Source organism: Dermacentor silvarum, chromosome 7 (assembly GCF_013339745.2).
Source record: "Dermacentor silvarum isolate Dsil-2018 chromosome 7, BIME_Dsil_1.4, whole genome shotgun sequence".
Lineage (NCBI taxonomy): Eukaryota > Metazoa > Arthropoda > Arachnida > Ixodida > Ixodidae > Dermacentor > Dermacentor silvarum.
In genome coordinates, this window is record NC_051160.1 from 4,827,224 (window position 1) to 4,848,114 (window position 20,891).

Genomic DNA, 20,891 nt, shown 5'->3' on the forward strand with positions numbered 1-20,891 from the left:
CCTGGAAGTGTTCTAACGCTTTCTGCTTCCGAGGGCATATATTCCTCATCATCTCCTTGGGCCTCTAATTTTTTCAGCCGTTTCTCGGCTGTTAACTTCCACTTCCATATTTTGTCCACCTTAAGGTTAACGCTGTCTACCGTGTCCTTTAGGTCCTTAATTGCATTCTTAATCTCCTCCAGAACCGAGCACATCGATTCCACCTCTGGGACTACGGCTCTCTTTTTTGGCGCCGGTGTGCCTTCTTCCTCCTGGCTGTTACTTCTACTCACCGGCTTAGCTACTGCCACATTACCGCTTTCTGCCCTTAACCCTTTGTTCATTTCCTGAATCTGCTTCTTAAGTTCTTCATTTGCTTTCTTTAGTGATATAACCTCTCTGATGAGCTGTTCTACTCTGGTATCATTGCTTTGTATCTGCGAGGCAATTGCCACATTACCTGTGGCTTTCACAGTACCTTTGACTTTATCTGCCCAGGTAGCTCCTGGCTCCTTTTTCTTGTTGATCTTCAGCTCCTGCTCCTCGAAGCGCACCTGCGCCTCCCGAGACCTCGAACGGTTTCTTCCCCTTGATGTTGAACGCTGCCTTGATCTTGAACTACTTCTTGAGCGTGAGCGCTGTCTTGATCTTGAACCACTCCTTGAGCGTGAGCGCCTCCCAGCGCCCGGAGGGGTCTCCTTTGTCGGTTGAACCGATTCCATCTCGGTGTCCTCTTTCAAGCGTTCTCTTCTCCTTACTCTCACTACATACGGTATTTGATACCGCTGCTTGCAAGCTTTGTCACCTGTGGGGTGATCTTCACCGCAGAACTTGCATTTGGGAGAGCATATATGATCCTCCCCTGGGTTTTGCACACCGCATCCCCTGCACTGCACTACATCAGGTGTGGGACAAACGTCTGATCTGTGTCCAATTCTTCCACATGCGTAACATACGTCAAATTGTTTCCTGTACAGAAAGCACTTCACTAGGGTTGACCCATACTTGATGAAATTGGGCACCTTCAATCCGTCGAAGAGCACAATAACCGAGCCCGTAGCTTTGATACGCTGTGCTGCCAACGCCGTTGGGTTGTATTCATGCACGATCTTTTTAGTGATAACACTCTGACTGTCGTTGAGGTTCACTCTTCTAATAATCCCCTTGCACGTAGAGTGGGGGGCCGTTTCATAAGCGCTGACTTCATATTCCGCCTTCATGAGAGTAATAGACTTGAGTCGCACATACCTTTCGGCATGATCGAAGTCCGGTGTACTAACCACCACGATGTTCTGTGTGAAGTTGGGGCAGACGATGTCTCCCTTCGCTTGGTCTTCTGTAAGTCCGGCCGCCTCGACGATCGCTTCTCCAATAGCTGTAGTGCTCACCTTGTTCAGGTTGAGGCCTCCCCGAGGCCTAACGATAATTTTCCTGTGCTCCTCTGGCAGTTGCGGCATCCTTGACGCCTTCACAATCCGGCGCTTGAGCTTTTCGGCCCCATCGGCACCTTTGCTGGCGATCTCCTTTCCTTACAACTCTTGGGTCAAATGGGCGGTTCCACCAGCTCCCCAGGTCTTTCCCGCAGATCGCGATCTTCGGTTGGTGACCACCTGCCAACCCATTCCTTCCTCGCCGTCTTCCGTCTCCGAGGAGACGTCGTCGTCCATACGTGTATCAGCCATGCCGACTTGGCGGGCTCGCTAGGCCTACGTGGCGTTAGGCCTAGCGGAGCTCCCACGTTCGATGCACACAAGCAGGCGATAAAAGTCCGAAAAAAGCTGGCCCACCTTGTCCAAAGGTATCCACCGATTCGCGTTAACTTCACGAATCCAATGATGTGCTTGAAACCGTGGTCCTGCCAAAATTGCCTGCAGAATCATTCAAAAACGAGACGGAGCCGATGCGGGGCACATCCGCTCTCGTCTTCTTCTTCTACCTGGTTTTCTGGTAGGGAGGTGGAGGGCCGCGCTTTACTGCGGACGCGCGCTCCCGCCGGGCCGGAAGGCTTCTGGGGGTCTGCGCCGCGAGTGGCCGCCTGCGCGGCTGTATCATGAAAGTCATCTGTGGCGGGGCAGAATCCGCCCTCCCTGTGTTTTCTCGGCTAAGATCGCGTTGATGCGAGCGCCGGCACGAAGCTCAATTCACTCGCTGCTGCTGGCGCGCTGACTCCAGCTTTTTGACAGCGACTTGACGCAGTCATCGAGTGATATGCGTTCATGTTTGCTTGTGCGCGTGTGACACCATGCTTGTTAATTTAGTTAGAGTGCCTATGTTTAGAAGTTTATGCGGCCGACACAACTACTATCCTTACTTTGTGTAGCTGTCCACTAATTTGCTATCGCAATCGATGCTTCGCCATTCGGGCGAAACTGCGACTTTTAAAATTTTTTTTCGATGGCCTAAATACAATCTGTTAACAAAACAGAAACACGTCCGCGCATACAGAGCCACGCGGTAACACTGTGCGGATACTCTCTGAAATATTCCTCTCGCTGGCCACACTTCGGCGCGATCGTCTGTGTGCATTGCGAATGCAAGAAGGGAGCAAAAAGACACCGCTTGCGGAGGCTAGTTGAGGCAAAGGGAGAGAGTCTCCCTTTACAGTGGCGCTCGCCTCCTGGAGACATGGTAACAGGAGAGTTAACTTATTATATCTCCTCCAATAACGAACCGATTTCAAATAATATTTTAGTAAAGCACTCCTCAGGCGGCAGTTTACAATTCGCAGTGTATAACCAAAATTTCCGATGGGGCCTTTAATGTACGGAGCGTCCGAGGCACGCGTAGCACGAGTCAGCCGCAGGGTGCATGCTTATTTCTGCGCTATCGATAAGGAGATATATCTTGGTACTACGTAATAATGGAACAGAAACTTTGAGATTTGCGAGGAAGCTTGAGAAAAAGTAGAGGACCACACAATAAGCAGGGGAACGAAAAAGGATAGGCGTAACGCTAAGAAGAACCGCCTATTGGGCTAGTTGGTCTAACATAGTTACTTTCAGATATAGCGCAAATAAGTACGCATACAAACGAAAAAGATACGACAGACGCGGACGAGCGCATCTGTCGCTGAGAGGCAGGAAGACAGTGGTGTGTAGCAAAGACCAAACGGGGTAGTCGATGCTCAGTTGACATTAGGAGAAAGAAATAGAATTGGGCAGGACACAATGAAGCGTAGGGCGGAAAAATCTTTGGTTATTAGAGTTTCAGAATAGGTGCCGATAGAAGGGAAGCGCAGTCGCGAATACCACAGAAAATTAGGTGGTGTGATGAAATTAGGAAATTTGCAGGCACAAGATGGGGCTGAGCCGACGGGCAGGGTTTATTCGAGATAGTTGGCAGAGGCCTTAGTCCTGCAGTGGACGTAAATATGATGACTATGAAAGTGATGGTGATGATGATAACGTTATTCGAGGCCGACCACTCTCTCTTTGTGCAATAGATGCGTGGACAGGCAGTGCGCCCTCACAGAGGTTGGAGTTCTCCCGAATCTTCTTCCTCGAGACCGGTGGCCACGGATCCCTCACGGCACGCATCGCCTGCGCGGTTGAATCGGCGGCGAGGATGCACCCTCACTGGACTGTGCACTTGTTGTCAGCGGACTATGGTGAAGCCTCGCGAGGAAACACCACGTTCGCGGGCCCTTTCGCTCAGTTGCTGAGGTCCATTCCGAACGTCGTCGTGAGTGTCGTCAGGGTGAGTACGTGCAGCACTAAGAAGCTCGAAGGGGGAGATGCGTTTATCAGTACAGTTGCCTGCTGCGTTGGCTGGTAAAGCATTCTCCTGGTGGTAGCGCAAGACTGACACAGTACAAAAATTAGGTCAGAACTTAGCACCGCTGACTATCTAAATACGCGATATGGTGACGTCCTCGACAGCTGCGCGCGCCTGTACCACGGGCTACCTCTCATTTATCAAAATTACGTTGTTTCTACACCTCGTATGTCTTTTGCCATGTCGTGCGCACTTTGACGCGATAGCTTACGCTCAACACATCTTGAGTTTTCTGTTAGAGACTATACCGAGGTGGGTGAAGTCTGCCTACATTGCTACAAAGAAATGCATGACAGATCGAACCTCTGCCATTCAGCGCAGTAGTCCAGTGCTCTAACCATTAGGCCATGATTGCGCATTTTTTACAGCGAATATATACGACGACGGCAGAGAAGTGAAATTCTACGCTGGAATGATGAGCGGCAACGGAGCCAACTGTGCAAGAAGACGACGATGACGAAGAACGCGCGAGCAGTGGCACGAGCACGTTCGCGCGGTTGTAAGGTCCCTAGATAAACTACTTTTATCTAGGGACCTTAAGCGGTTGGAGGGGCGCCAATGAGGCAGCTGTGAAAGAAGACGACGGTCACATTGCCGCCGCTGCATATATGGCTAGGGGAAATCCGTCGCACGCGAGCAAAAAATACTCTCCTCCACAAGAGAGAGCGTTTCCCTCGTATTGTTTCCCTCGCATCAAAGCGTGCTTTAGCTGCCACCTGCGTCCTTGAAACGACATCTGCTCGAACGTATGACGTTGCACGCATGCGCCCGTAAAGAGGCGAAGTTGCGGACCGCCGTCGCTATCCATGGGACGGCCGCGAGTGGTTCGTACGCCCGAAGAACAGAGAATTTTCGAGGAACGACGCCGACAGCAGCGGCGGCAATGTGACCGTCGTCTTCTTTCACAGCTGCCTCATTGGCGCCCCTCCAACCGCTTAAGGTCCCTAGATAAAACTAGTTTTATCTAGGGACCTTACAACCGCGCGAACGTGCTCGTGCCACAGCTCGCGCGTTCCTTCGTCATCGTCGTGTTCTTACACAGTTGGCTCCGTTGCCGTTCATCATTCCAGCGTAGAATTTCACTTCTCTGCCGTCGTCGTAATGGGGAGGCCTCGTTTACCCCCCGGGGGTATAAGCCATTCATCGTCCTATATGTGACGGACAGATTTAATAACACAGGTGATATGCGTGTGCGTACCTATCGTCACGATGACCACCAGAAAGAACAATAATTATGTTCGTACCTTTGTTCAAAATTCTGTGTCACCTCTGCGTCGTGCGCTAAACAGCTTCGCTGGTTATCCACCTTCACCGAGTGGAATGGCTCATGAATTTTTTCTTACATGGTATTTATTGCATCATGTCTAATACTGTATGCGAGAACTGTACAAGCTTGCACTAACCAACACATCATACAATGATGGCCTGAAAAGGACATAAAAAGTGCACGCATGCTTCTTTGGTGCCAAAGCCGCTATTTGAAAGTGTGGCGCGCGCGTCCCGGGCCATTTTCTTGCATTCTTCCCTCGTGACAGCTGGCGCTCTAAGACGCTGTGTTACACTGCACTGCCTCCTGTATCAGCCCCCATTTTATTGCGATAGCAATTATATGGACACTCAAAGCGGATTTCTGCCGTCGGCGTCGTCGTCGCCGTGAGGTTCCGTATGACGTCAACGGCGATGTAATCGTCGCCGCGCGCCGGACGCTGTATGTGCGAGTGAAAGGGCGCGAGGGACGCGCGCTTTCACGGGGAGCGAGCGCACGGCGGAGAACAAAGGCGCGTTCTGCGCCGTGCTCCCTGCAGGGCTGCAGAATTAAGCGTCTCTTTCCTCCTTTACAATCACTATATATAGAGAGTAAACGCGACTTCTTACGTCGCGTGAAAGGCCGTGGGGGGACGAGAGGGAGGGAGGGGAGGTGACGTTTAGCTGCGGCACCAAACGCGTATTTATATAAAAACGTTGCGAGGCGAGAATGTGGTAAAAACTTCCGACGCTGCTCGACGAGTTTACCGTTCTGATCTCGTCGAAAACCTCCGAGCCGCCCCCAGAGACCCTGGCAACAGTCACCAACGCCGCGCGCGTTCGGTGCGAACGCGCGCAGAACGGCGACGGCGTCGACAACAGTTCTGCGCGCTGCTGGTGCTGCTGCATAAGTTCATACAGCTGATAAAACTACTATTCTTACTCCGTATAGCTCTCTACTAAGTTGCTATCGCAACTGATGCTTCGCCTTTCAGGTGAAACTGCGACATTTTTTATAATGTGCTGCCCAAGGCAGTGTACGTGAGGTCAGTCTGTAATGCTATCGAATTAAAAAAAACATCTGTCCCTCTAACCTTTGCATTCTCAAACGGGCCTCTATTGGAAGCTCTCTGACTCAACTGATAGTCGCTTAACCATGATATAAGGGTGATAATGATGATTGTGTAAGTCTCTCATTCAAAGCGAGGTGCTGGCACATGCCACAAAGCTCGTTCCTTAGAAAATTCGGGTGCAGTTGAATCATGGAATATATTTATACTCTAAGCTATGCTATACTCAATATAGAAGTTCGCTTCGTTCCATCTTTTTCCTTCCTTTGCGCCACCAGTCGTCCAGTTGCCAGTGTCACGTATGTTTCCCCTACAGTCCTTAAAACCCAACGCATGATGGTAATGATGATGATCTTTAATGACAAACTCTTTGACACAGAGCAGCGACAAATAGTCACCTAGCCTGCTTGAGCTCAACAGATTTTACTGCATCTATCGCAATCTAGCATCGTACCTATCTCTCGACTAAAACTTTCTTCACTGAAACCTATATCTCTATGTTGTACACTTACTGATGCCCGTGTATAGTGAAGTCATATTACACCCGTAACAACGCTATTTCTATCCATCTCTTCCACGCTTATTTCCCGCCAGTACTCTTAAGTGTCTCTTGATTAGTATCTCGACCGCTGACCAGTTAACCCTCTCATCAGTTTTGAATACAAGCGCTTATGGAAGCTGGACGTTCCCCAGGACAAACAAAGAAATTACATGCCCGATAGCTGGCTTTGAATCTGGTGCCCACAAAACCGTATGCTCTATAAAGGTTTGCGAAGCTCGCGCCAGCCGCAGGTGGTCGGAGAGTGGCGAGGATGAGAGAGGGAGAGCGCGCGCCTAGCGACAGGTGAGCGGATCCAGGGAGAGAGAGACGGCGGCGTGGCGCGACGCTTTCCGGGGAGAGATAACGGGGAGGGGTGTCTACCGAGGCAGTATAAAAGCGTGCACTGTCGGCGAAGAGCATTCCGACGTTCGGCGACGAGTATGGCGAGGACGACGAAGCAGCTGTGTCCGGAAGAAGAAGCGGCGCGGCAGGAAAGATGACGGGAAGCTGCTCGAGCATGGGCTTAACGACGACGTGCCGACCTAGAGTTCAGAGCAAGGGAAGCCGAGTCTAAGCGATGGCGAAGATCCGAGTGAGGGAGGCGGCGTCGCGGCAGTGGTTACTCTCGGTACGAAGAGACTCATCGGGAAGTAAAAGCCAAGTTGAAGCCACCACCTTCGCTGTTTCATCAGTCTTCGCGACGTTAAGTCATTGAAGCTGCGCTGTCTTTCTTTAACAACGGAGCTGTTTAAGGTCGAGGTTGATCCCTACGGAGCAATGGTGCTCGCAGTTTCGAAGTGGAAAAAGTGTGAAATCAGGAGAGGAGGTGTAGAGAGAGAAAAAAAGAGACAGACAGAGAGCGAGAGAAATTAATCAATAAATCAATCATTGATTATTATACATTATTACAGTTACAGAGTAATAGTAATACAATAATACAAGTATAGTAATATAGCTATACAAATAAATAAATAAATAAAATAAACTTACTTGGCGAGGCGGCATTCGAACCCGGGTAACCACGGTCCCAAGGCGAGCGTCCTAACCACTAGGCTATACGCCTGCAAAACATGCATTTATGGGAACCATATGACTGCGTTGTACCGACGATTGTAACACAACTTGCTATGGGCGAGAGAAAGAGAAAATGAGAGCGAGAGAGAGACACACACAGAGAGAGAAAAGAAATGTGGGCAGCTTGCACTAGTGGTGCAAGGCTGGTGATCGACCTAGCTTCTTCCAGGTTTTACTAGGCTTGGCTAAGTTTTGCTAGGAAATGCTAAGTGCTGCTTATAGGCACGGTATTCCGAATCGGCTCGCCGCCGATGCGCAGATTCTCGCTTGGCCGCGCGCCGCACTTCAAGATGAGCGACTTCTTCTTTGGGTGTCCGGATCTTCTGTGGTCGTCCCATGTCAAGGCTACATCAACTCTCCACAGAGTCAACGAGAGTTCTGGCGCCGTCGCGGCGGCTCCGAGCTTTATCTCTCCGGTGACGTCACGGCCAAGCTCCGCCTCCACACTTGCCGGGGCGTGGCTGGTCGAAACCTGCCGAGCCGCCGCCAGAGGCACCTGCTGCAGTCACGGACTAGGGTGCCTAAAGCCCCTTGATGTTAGAAAGTAGCGACACTCTCCCCCCCCCCCCCCCCCCGCGCGCTTTCCTCCTCAATTCTCCTCGGATTTCTCCCCCTCACCGGGCCGGCGCGGCGCTGAACCCTCCAGTAGCTCGCTGCAGCCGCATTAGAATCAATGCGCGCGCTTGTTTATTCGGCCCTTTGAAGCGTTGAATGGGAATTTATCCCTTGTGAAACTGTCATGACGAAAGTACGTTTCCGATAGAACGTCGTGCCATTTTTTTAGGACGCTTCGATAAATACAAGCGGAAGCGCTCCGAAAAAATGAGTACCAAGCAGTGGCTGAGCTGTACCTCTACGTCGCCACTTGGGTTGTCCGTAACGCGGAGGTGTATTGGGTGCATACAATATAAGCAGCGTAGAGTATAAACGAGAATTCGGTTCACAATCTTCGCTCTTAAAAGGCTCAGAGAAGGTAACCAAGAAGAAATGTGATAGTTTACTTAAAGTGAATTCGCCAAAATGAGTGGGCCAAAAGCCTTTGTACCAATGCCACTGTGCGAAATACGTGCTGTGTTTGCGAAACAGCCAACATAGAACTTTACACACGCGCCTGTATTCCGTCACTATGAAACGACGAGAAATTACATTCCATCACCTCTGGGAGTAACCTAAGTCTCTCTCTCTCTCTCTCAAAAAAAAAAAAAAAAAAAAGGCTGATTGCTTACACGGAAACTGCTAAGACTGGCACTTGATAATTAACTCACAGACTTCAAGATGTCAAGTTTATCAGAACTGAGGGAGATTATCAGAAGCGCGTGGCTTGTACTTAATGAGCATGCGCGAATAATACATAATACCACTTATCTACCTATATATTGCGGTTCATGCATTCGCAACATAAAGTACATAAAGAAAAAAATGCTCGCAGTATTGAAACTTTGCAAAGATACAATAAGCACGCAATAAGAGTAAAATAGTTCCTTGACTTCACAAGTATCAGGCGCAAGGATCACACGCACACACACGCGCGCGCACACGCATACACGCACACACGCACGCACATACACAAACACGCGCACACACACGCACACAACTACAAAATATGAGTTACAGGCATTAACTCACAAATTACACACATTTGAAAACTAACGCACGCGCGAAAACACAAAAGGCTTTGTCACGGCTCGAAGAGTCAACGAAAATTTCAGCCGACTCACGTTAAAAAAAAGTATATGCACAGTTATCGGTGCTCTGTATTAAACTGAACGAAGAGTCCGGCTATGCGAAGAGCATTAAAATCTCCATGCAACTTCATCCACAAATATGAGGAAAGCTGCAACATTCACTTCGCAAAGAACGGCGTGCTTAGAAGGGGCGAAATCCCTTCTCCCGATGTTATGGAGCCACTGCTTCCGACTCACGACATTCCGTTCACCTCGGGGGATATAAAATAAGGCTTGCCCTTTCTCTTTCCTGCTGCTGCATTGAAACGCGCAGCAGCAAGGCATTTTCACGGAGAACGAATCTCAGATTCCTACGAAAGGATGGAAAAACTTGGGAAACACACGTTCGGAGCGGCAGGGCGACCACCACTTGGACTGCTCATGGCGAGCGGGAGAAACTAAAGGCGCGCGAAAGCAAGCTTCGCGCCGTTTTCGTGCGGTCAGGGTCACCTGACGGGGTAGTCTCGAGCGCCGCAGCCATTCAGCGTGGCGGATGCGCTGCCTCCGCGAAAGAGGGGGAGAAAAAGAGGAGGTTGACCGCGCCGGAGAGGGGATTGCGGCGTAGATCAAAGCGTGTCGCTACTTTCTAACATCAAGGGGTTTTAAGGGTGCCTCGATGCCAGCGCCGCCGTTCAGGGTGGTGCCATCCTTTGACCGCACCCGCGCCGCCGCTTTCTCGCTGCGACGCCATCTTGAGTCACAACGAGCGGTTGCGAGTGCTTGGTGCCGGTGCTTAGTTCGAGACACAGTGCGCGCGGATGCTTCGCTGACGCTTCTACTTGCTGGACAGTGTTCAGCCGCATGAATGACAAGCTTGTCAAGTGCATCGAGTCGACATGACGGGCTGTTGTGTTCCCAAGTGCACCGGATCGACGCGTAAAGGGCTTCGTTGTTTACGCTTCCCCCGCGACCCAGAGCGAAGGAAGAGATGGGAAGCCCAAGTAAAGCGGTATCACTGGAAGGCAACGGATAGCTCCTACACTTGCGAGGTAAGTGTCAAGAAAGTTTAGACTATCGCATCGTGTTTTTCATAAATAAAAAAGTATTCTCTGATCCTCGCTCACGTACCTATGTTCGCTCACGAACTAAGCACTGCACCGATGCTGAGTAGCCTATGGTTTGCGAGCGCGCGTCGCATAGGCTTTTGCCGTTTTGATCAGCGCAGTCTATGCGAGTAGTACCGTTATTTTAAGAACTGACGAAAATGCTTCGCCGCGAAATAGCCTTACATTAGCTACAAATCGTCATGTAAAGCACCTATTTTACTTTTTCACGGGAAGCACACATCGTGTGTCTCTTGTTTCTTTCTTTTTTCCCCCCTCAGTTTCTTTTTCGCTACTGGTTATTTGGGACTAAAGAACGCAGTGCTTCTTCTGGGGAGAGCGGCTGTTGTGTACGTGGCAAGCGAAGCATTGTGATTTGCTCTATTCTCAGCAGATATCTTGCGGATCTCAGGTTGTTACGTTATATAGCAGATTTTTTAGACGAATATATTTGTAGCGTGGTGCTCGTAAGCCGATGGTCATTCGTGCTCATTCCCGATCGTAGTGGGTACTGTGATGTTCTTTAAATGCCTGTGCACGGTATGCCCAGGTGTAGTAGAGTTAAGGGGCATCATGGGACCAAAATGTTTCGGCGCTTTCTGGCATGGTGTCTGTTGTAGCCTGTGCATTTCTTCGAAACCTGTGAAGCGAGGTAATACAGCATTACTTCAGCGAAAATTTATTTTTAAGCACTGTAATGGGTTCTCTGTATTTACAAGGCAACTTTTCATATCAATAATCACTTTTGTTGTTTTACTTGTACTTAGAAACACTTTCAAGAGGACCAGTACGAGGGAAATCGACAGGATGGGCGCCGTCTGTTAAAGTCAACAGCCCTACATCATCATGGACTATATTTTCGAAGTGAAAAACATTGCTAATCTGTATTTGACCGTCTTAGTTTCATTTACGGTTTTTGTACGCGATATGTATGCAGTGTTGTTTATTTTTTCAATGTAGTTATCAGTGTTCTAATGGTTATTTATAAAATGTTCTGTACTCGCCATCGATGTGTTTGGCTGATGCGACGTATTCGACGGTAGCTGATGTATTCTGGCTGGACATCTTGATTAATATTACCCGCGGTCGCGTTTTCTTGTTTACATTCTTGTTTTCGATTTATATTGTGTGTAATAAGGTTGATGTACTCACTTGAACCCCCCATGTAATGAATAAACTAAAAGAAAAACTCTCACTATCCCGAATTGTGTGTCGAGCCTACCTTGCGATTTTTTTTTATCTCGTCTTTCAACATAACCTTCAGGCGCCACACAGTACATATAATTTTTCATGTTTCATGATTGACTGTACTAGACATTACTAAGTAAATGTATTTTGTGCATCGTTTGGTTTCTTATATGTACTACGCAAGATTGACAGAGACAAGTTACGTTACATTTTTCTCTACAGCACTAACTAAGCCTTATTTTCACATCGCAGTTATTTTTACACCAGCTTAATCCTGTCAGCACACAGTTTTGTGGGCAAAAAAAAAGCAAAATTGCGCGTAGATATCGTCAAATAATTGCAACGAACGCGAAGAGCACGCGCAACGCAAGGGAAACTAACCGCCGTGCGCGAGTGGCTGGCTACGGTAAAGGAGGCGTGACGTGTAAACGAAATTACAACAGCGAAAAAGAAAAACTTCCACACACAGGGGGTCGCAAACCTTATATACCAAGCATCACGGCATGTTAAACACGGCATATACACGGCATGTTAAATGTAAATTGAATTAGGCACCTTGGGGCATGTTCCCGGCGCCATACATTTACGTCTTGGACCTTCGACGAGTTAACGGCTATTGGTTATAAAGATGTGCAGATGCGATACCGATAAAAAAAATCCTCATCAAGGCAAAGCACTTGGAAGTGCGCCGCGAGTAACACTATTTATGAACGCAAGCGTAGCTGAGTCTCAGCTCGTGTGACTCAATATGGCGGCGCCAGCGTGGTTGTCTCCACCCTGGACGGCGGCGCTGGGCATCGAGGCACCTTATCACGGACTACGGAGCCTACATGCATGTAGGCTCCCTATCACGGACTCACGGACACCGCGCGCGTATGGCGCGAACGCGGGGAAACGGGGAAACGCGAACGGCAACGGCAGCAGCTCTGCGCGTTGCCTCGTTATTGCTGCTACAATATCTTTCTCTCTCGCTCTCATTTTTTCTTTCTCTCTCCCGAGCATAGCGCGCGCCGCGCGCATGCTCTCCTTCCCTCTTCTTAACGTCCGATTTCAAGGCAACATATATATGCACGGCACGGGGAGGAGGGGAAACACACGCCGCTCCGCGAGATGGTTGCTAGGCAACGCGCGGTGACGTCATCGCCAGGAGCTGTTCTTGTTCGCACTACGCGGCGCAACCAAGCGCTTAAACAGCTCTGCTGTTAAAAGAAAGAGAGAACGAAAGAGAAACACAGATAGAGAGAAAAAGATAGAAACACAGAGAGAGAGGTGGGATTTGAAACCGGGTATTCACGGTCCGAAGGCGAGCGTCATACCCACTAAGCTATACACCCACGCTTGCAGAGCTTCGCTGCTACATCAGATTTCACAAGCATGGAACTGGCTTAATTTTTTCTATTTTTGATTGCCTTCATTCAATCACACCGAGATACAGTATACAAACATACCAGCACAGCATGACGCCAAGACGGAATAAAACGCCCTTATGAATTTCCCTCGTGTAAGCCAGCGCTATGAGGCATTTGGCGCGTAATCCAACACCACCATGGTAACGCCGCCACATGGCAGCCACTTAAACAAAGTGAGCGCGCGCATCTTCTAGCTGACGATGAAGGTAGAAGCAGGTAGAAGTTGCGGGACGCGTTCGTCGCGAATTCGTTGCGCGTCTGTCCTCGAACTATGGTGCTGTGGCGTGCATAAACAAGGTCAGGCACTTCGCGTCTTGGGATTGAACACCGGCATTATTGCTGAATAAAAAATCCACTTGCTCTAGAGGGTCCATCATTGTTGCTGAAGGCCGCATTCGTCCAAATATGCAGCATGTCTCTTGTTTAAATGTGCCATTTTGGCTTCCTGGCTCATGAAAGCTTCGCGTACATCGTAACGTCTCCCACATTGCGTCGGATCTGCATACCCTTTATAACACTTAAAATAACCTCTTCGGGAGAGCTTCGATTTACATAGATTCAATTCTGCGCGTTCGATCTACATGCCCCCCTCCCTTTTATTATTTTTTTCCCCCACTGTACTTCGCGCTACATGCACTGCCGCGCGTAGCCGCAGGACGTGTTCCAGGGGACGCCGCTGGAGCCGTGGTACAAATCTGGGATACTCAACAAGAGCGCCTACCCCGTCGAGCACCTGGCCGACGCTCTGAGGCTGGCGGTGTTGTACAAGCATGGCGGCGTGTACCTCGACACCGACGTAGTCGTGATGCGGCCGCTGGACTCGCTCCCGCCCTGCGTTTTCCAGTCGCCGTCGGTGAGCTGCGAAAAAGTGTTTGGAAATTTTCTACCATAACGGTTTTCGTACAGCAGCGGTGGCGTTGTGGTCGGTATCGAGGAGGAGGGGTGCTGTGGAGGGCGCTCTTCTTGAGGCTGTACGATTGAGTTCGATTTCGGGTCGGAATTTACGAGGGCCGAGTCTATAGAAGGCTGAACTGCAGTAAAAAAAAAAATCCACGCAGGAACCATCGAAAAAAAAAAACAATAGAAATAAGCGAATAGCCAGGCTAGCCACTGACAGACGTTCACCATACTAATTTGCTGTAGAAGTTGTTTCTCCGGAATTTTGTGCAGCGTATATATAGCGTCGACGTTCTTTCTCGATGCGCGAGTGATAGCGCTCTTCCACTTCGTCTTGGGTGAGGTGGATGGTTGATGTCAAAGTGCACATCGGCACCATTCATGCGGTCTTCCTGGACGGTGTCCCGTCGTCGAAGGGCACACTAATTTGCTGCAGATGTTCTCGGTTTCCAGCACCCTCGCCGCACCGAACGCGGAAAGTCGCACAACCGTCCCCTCGACGCTCTATGACGCGACCTCGCGCGTTAGGTCTGCAGTATTGGCAGTGCCACAGTATGGAATTCAGCATCATCATAACACATGGCGGCCATCTGAAAGAGCTAGTTGGTGTTAGCACGAAAGAAGTATACGTGCGATTGAGGCCTAAACTTCCGCAACACGTGGCAGGGGCGGCAGTTGTCCATATTTATAGCCGAGCTGAAGCTTTCAATGTGTTCATAGCTGCTCGAATTATGTATGTTCTGCGAGTACTACACTGCTCACGTCTTAGGTTGCAAGCTTTCCATCGCATGTTTGCTACTTTTGTCTGCAAACCACCTGTTGAAGCTGGGCGGCATGATAACATTTTCTTCCTGTTGAGAGCAGAGGCTTCGGCCTGGTTCACGTCCTTGTTATGCAACTTGTCTCCCGGCTATTATTTTTAACAGCAGAGCTGTTTAAGCCGCCTTAAGTTGTGCCGCCAGCCGCAAAACATCGCTGAGCGATGAGTCACCTGTGTCGCCTAGCAACCGCCTCGCGCAGCGGCGTGTGCTTCGCCTCCTCTCCCTGCTTGTCACATGTTGCCTTGACATGGAACGTTAAGGAGAGGAGGTGTTTATTATACATAAGAAAGAGACGCGTAATTCTGCAGCCCATAAGGGAGCACGGCGCAGCGTCGTAGGGGATAGGGGGAGTAGGAGGTAAAGAAAACGAGAAGAGAGATAGTTCAGGGGGCTCGTCCGCACATGGGTAGGCAGCAGAGGCGGCAGGGACCGGCAAGGGCACGTACGCTCAGCGGTATGCTGCTATCCCACTCGCCTCCACGAACTCCACGTTAAGGAGAGGGAAGGAGTGCATGCGCGCGGCACGCGCAATGCGCGGGAGAGGGAAAGAAAAAATGAGAGCGAGAGAGAGAGAGAGAAATAAATTGTAGCAGCACCAACGAGGCAACGCGCAGAGCTGCTGCCGACGCCGCCCGCGTTTCCCCGGGTCCTCGCGTTCGTGATTGCAACAGGCGCCTCTGGCGGCGGCTCGGCAGATTTCGACCAGCCACGCCCCGGCAAGTTTGGAGGCGCAGCTTGGCCGTGACGTCACCGGGGAGATAACGCTCGGAGCCGCCGTGAAAGCCGCAGAACTCCCGTTGACTCTGTGGCGAGTACCTTGACATGGGACGATCAAAGAAGATGCGGACACTCGAAGAAGGAGCCGCTCAGTCAAGCCGAGTAAAACCTGGAAGAAAAGCTAGGTCGATCACCAGCTCCGCTGTTTACTCCAGCCTTGCGCCACTAGTGCAAGTTGACCACGTTTTTTTCGTGATGTTCATAATCAATTTTTACGAAAAATGTTACAGGTTCGTTAATGCAACTACCGTCTAGAAATAGTAGCTTCACAATCTTTCAGAGATGTACGAACAGGAAGTTTTTACTTCCTAAAGACTCGCTTTAATATGGGTTATATTTTCACTGCCTCCTGCAAAGAAATTTCTGCTGCAATAGTAGAGACATTGTTCCCTGTTCCCCTTTCTCGTGCACCTTATTAGAGTGCAATTACTTAGATGTACCTAAGCATTTTCGGTGAATGATCCTTCATCCAGGTGTCAAAACTGTTCTTTAGATTACATTCGGCAACACTTGCTGTCAAAACATGGTTGGAGAAAAGGGGCTGTTTCATGTCGTGATCAACAAACTGTCATTTGTGTCCGCGTGCCGAAGCGGTTGATCACTGTTTTGTAGGCGCTAGGGATGCCATTTTCTTCTTGTACAATCTCCTAAAGAACACTAAAAATATGTTACACCATATGCAATTCCTTTCTTCCTTTCAAAAATTCACATGACGCTTCTTGTGACAGATTCATATTACTTACTTTGTGCAGTAGAATGTGCGACATGCATGCTGAATCATCCCGAAACACTCGCTCGTTATTCCCGCAAATCTGCTGCTTACGTTTGTAGTGTGTATGCTGCTCAAGATTCACCGCCGGACTGGATGTCTTTATTTGACCCCAGGATAGTTTACTCCCATGGCTATAACGAAAAAAAAAAAAAGTGCCACTGTGGCCTTATGGTTAGAGCATCGAGCTAGTGCGCTTGGGAGTCCGGGTTCAAATCGCGTCACGTACACGCTTCTTCCTTTTTTTTTTTTTTTTGAGAGTGAAGAGGAATCCACTGGGCGAGAACCCGAACGTCCGAGAGACAGACACAGAGACAGACAAGACAACAAAGGCAGAAAGACAGGTGTTCGCGCTGAATATTTATTTTTCTTAGAAAGAAATGGGAGATGGTTGAGCTCAATGTCTGATGGGTTTGGTGTGGGATGAGTCAGCTAGAAAGGCCGACGGTTTTCCTTCAAAAGGATGGCAGTTTGGGCGAGTTTCTTAACGTGTTCGTAAGGTTTTTGTTCGTCCTCATCTCCTGCACCATCGCGGTACGACGCCTGCAACACGGCTTACGCCATTCCTCATCACACGAGCGTTTTGAGTCGCCTGGTAGCTGTGAGGGTGCTGTTTATGCAACAGTTGCTTCGCGTGCTGCATCCCACCAACGTGTCGACTCCGTAAGAACAGAGTCCGAGGAATGCAACGCGCTACACATTTCTATTGCTTTCAGTGCTGCGCCCTTCGGGCGATATTGCCCCATTAATAAAATAAAATGTAGGTTTAAGTATACTAGGTACATTTTGTTGTTCTTTTGTAAAGCAACTTTCCTTTTTAAAGACGGATTAACGGCGCAAGGCCACCAGAGGGGACTGCTGACCCCTCTGGCGGCCTTGTTCTGTCCCTTCTGGTGGCCTTGCGCTGTTAACCTGACTTTAAAGCATGCTCTACCAACAAGCCCAATCTTACACCACACCTCTGCTTTTTAGTTGTTCTTGTGTGCTGCGTTCTCACGTCCTTATCCGACAACGAGATCATGCAGAGTGATACGTAGGACTACATGGTTTATGCACTTTTTCGGAGCCCGCTGAATAGTAGATCAGGTAAAAAATAACAGCGAAAAGACAAAGCTACAAAAAAAAAAAAAAAAAAACAAGGCGCGACTAGCAACTGCTAATTTTTCCGCGCGACTTGATATTTATACGTCAGTAAAACGCTAAGAAGAGGATGAGCCAGACGACAGCCTCTTTAATCCAACGTGCCCGGTCAGATGACTTGCTGGCGCACGTTTCTGCGTCCAGTGAGGCTAACGCTTCAATAATCACTCTTTCCTTGTTGTCTTTTATTCGCTCGATATATATACACTTCAGCTTGCTTTAACAAAAATAAATGAGCTCTTGCTTTGACGTGCTGGCTGTTACCACTGTTTATGGCTCTGTACTCAATAAAACCCAGCAGTCAGTGGTTTGCCGTTTGTGTTCCTTCTGTTTGTCTACGTTTTCTACTGTGGTCACTGTCACTAGACGATCAATGCTCAGTCACTTGATTGATTGATTGATTGAAAGGCAGCGATGACGGACAAGCCCACAAGTCTCGTCCGCTAGCACTGCCTTTCCAAAAACGATGAATCACCTACTCCTTCGATTAATGACCTTCTCTCCCCACGCACGGCAGAATGGTGGAGACATGGTGAGCAACGGTTTCCTGGCCTTCCACCGAGGCGACCCGTTTCTGCAGTACCTGATGGAACTCGCACGCCACGTGTACAGGCCACGCGAGTGGAGCTCCATCGGGCCCTGGCTACTGCGCCGGGCGACGCTGGCTCGCTGCGGGGCCAACACGGTGACAGTGCTGCTTGGGCGCCGATGCGGTGGCGACACGGGCTTCAAGGTGAGTCTCGCAGCGACAACTGCGATGTCACGGACGAATAAAAGAACTAGGAGGGAACATTAAGCAACAAAATTTAAACCATGAGAGGGCGGCCCAGTACGTGATCATGACGTGGTAAGTTTTAGTGTCTTCCATCGCCGCTCTCTCTCTCATACATATATTATTAAATGCGTAAGCATTTCTGCTTACTCAACGAGAAAACTGTCCGCCCGTGTGTCCGTAACACCATCGCTTTCAAGATAGAGCCCGCAGCCGCGAGGTGGATATCTTGCTCAGTTAACCCCGGTTATCAGTTCTTGGCAATCAGGGCGGAAAGGTCGGAGGATTGGGGGCGTTTACAACCCCCCTCCCTGTCGATTCGCCATTGCCCCATGTTGCTATATAAACGCAGAGGCATGTCGAGAGAAAATGCGCACAGAACGTTTGGGAAAGCAAGCGAATGAGTGCGCGGCGATTAAAACCTACCGAGAACCAAGCACACTGGGCAAAGTTCGCTGAGCGCAGGGCCATGTGTCGGGTCGACTTTGAGAGACAACAGCGAAGGGGCGCTGTGTGTTGACTGATGTATGTGCTCCGTGTCGTTGTACCTGCGCTGCTACCAATTAGAAGATGGCGCATCAACAAGCCCACCTGGATGCCCTCATTAAAGGGGATGTCTTCACGGAAGCTGACTTGCGAAGGCTGACTGCGTGACATGGTTCTTCCTTCTAGTTTACTTCCTTCCTCCATGTGAGATCGGCTCTTACTGTCTCTCTTGCATGTTCTGAGGACGGCAACATTTATTGACCCTTTTCGCGGCGCTCCCGTGGGCGCTGCCATGTTTGATCACGTGGTGACGAGCCCATTGCTTGCCTCAGCCGCCTCCGTTGCCTCCGCGTTTACAATACAAGCGTGTGACGCCGGTGCGGCGCAGCAAACCTCCGTTTCGACGCATATCGTAGACGGTGACTGTGTGGACGACACAGTCGCCGTCTGTTTTGGTTTTGGCCACAGCTTTAGAGGACATGTAAGTGCTTTCAGAGCGCGCGAGCACCGTATACGGTGCTTTTACTAAAAGCGGGACTGGAAATGTATTCCAAGATGTCCAAACTTTCCGCTTATGGATTAAAGCGGGATCAGTGTGCTCTTCGTTATTTATTTGGCAAACATTTTGAACCAGCGGCTTGTCACATTTCTGACTCAGTAAAGTTCCTCGGTGCGGCCACTATCTGATTGTTTATTTTCAGCGTAATCGCTCGCGGGTGTGCTCTGCTGCGATAGATTTGTTCTTGCTGCGCACAAAGCTTGGAATATAAATGTTCTGTACTTTGCGGTAGCTCGTAGCAAAGACGTATTATCTCTAGTCCCTCGCTTACTCTGTGAATCGTCACGAAATGTTCAGCTTCCAACATTCGTGTCTTGTCGGTGTAGTCGCCGTCACTCATGCTTCGCACATTGCTTCAAGTGAGTGCCTATTCACTTAATATTGATACGTTGGCGATAGGGTGGACGTAGGTTTGCGTGCGAGTAGAGGTGGGTGTGTGTAGATAACGTGCGTGAAACTTACTATGCCAAGTAAGTGGCACTACTTCCTTTTGTAACGAGCGGTACTCACTCTTAAGCGCCGATGTTCCGGAGTTGGAAGTCCTTTCTTTGGAGGTTAGCTATACAGCTCAGGCGGATGAATTATCTTTTTTTATCCTTGAGGAAAGCCGTGCATCACGAAGGGCGGCAACACAGGCAATTCTTATGTAGCAGCGGCGAGACAGGTCGATTGCATTCCAAATATCCGAATCACTATTTTTTGCAGCGAACTACCGCACACGTCTTCCCTTTATCGTTACACATTTTGCAGCATGAATAGGACAGAGTGTATTAGCGAACACCCAGTTGCATTTCCGACAGTTTATCACACAGTAGCAGGGCAGAAGCAGTAATAGTTTCATATTCGTGCGCATTCGCTGAGGCAACGTATGGCGCGCCGCCGAAAGCGCCATCTCGGTCCTCTAGAGCAAACTGCTCCGCGAAAAGGGTCAATAGACAAGTTTCAAAGCGTGACGTCGCGAAGATGCGGTGGCGCTGCCGTCACTCTCCGTGCTAGACTAATGCCAGGCTGTAATAGATGTTGCAAAACCTGATTAGCTCAAGCAGGCTAGGTGATCACATGTCGCTGCCCCGTTTCAAAGGGAATGCTAATAGAAATCGCCATCATCGTCATCATGCGGGCAAGAACATTATTGATTGTTGACGAGTGATTTCTTGAAGGAACATGCAAGATTGATAGATGGGCCCAAGTTTAAAACAGTACTTTTCAAAAATTCTTGATGAAAGCGGTGATCAGGTATGTATGTATGTATGTATGTATGTATATATGTATATATGTATATATGTATATATGTATGTATGTATGTATGTATGTATGTATGTATGTATGTATGTATGTATGTATGTATGTATGTATGTATGTATGTATGTATGTATGTATGCATGTATGTATGTATGTGTGTGTGTAATTAAATTAATTAAATTATGAGGTTTTACGTGCCAAAACCAGTTCTGATTATGAGGCACGCCGTAGTGGGGGACTCCGGAAATTTGGACCACCTGGGGTTCTTTAACGTGCACCTAAATCTAAGTACACGGGTGTTTTCGCATTTCGCCCCCATCGAAATGCGGCCGCCGTGGCCGGGATTCGATCCCGCGACCTCGTGCTCAGCAGCCCGTGTGT

At 49.3% G+C, this 20,891-nt stretch overlaps 1 protein-coding gene across 1 annotated transcript in view; it reads left to right on the forward strand.

Moving 5' to 3' along the window:
* The window catches only part of LOC125946604 (lactosylceramide 4-alpha-galactosyltransferase-like), a 43,780-nt gene that overhangs the window by 20,142 nt on the left and 2,747 nt on the right, over positions 1-20,891 (forward strand). Inside the window, exons 2-4 of the mRNA XM_049670106.1 lie at positions 3,422-3,675; positions 13,697-13,900; positions 17,969-18,184. Coding sequence (XP_049526063.1) covers positions 3,544-3,675; positions 13,697-13,900; positions 17,969-18,184 — 552 coding nt within the window. The 5' untranslated portion in view covers positions 3,422-3,543. The remainder of the gene's footprint in view (positions 1-3,421; positions 3,676-13,696; positions 13,901-17,968; positions 18,185-20,891) is intronic.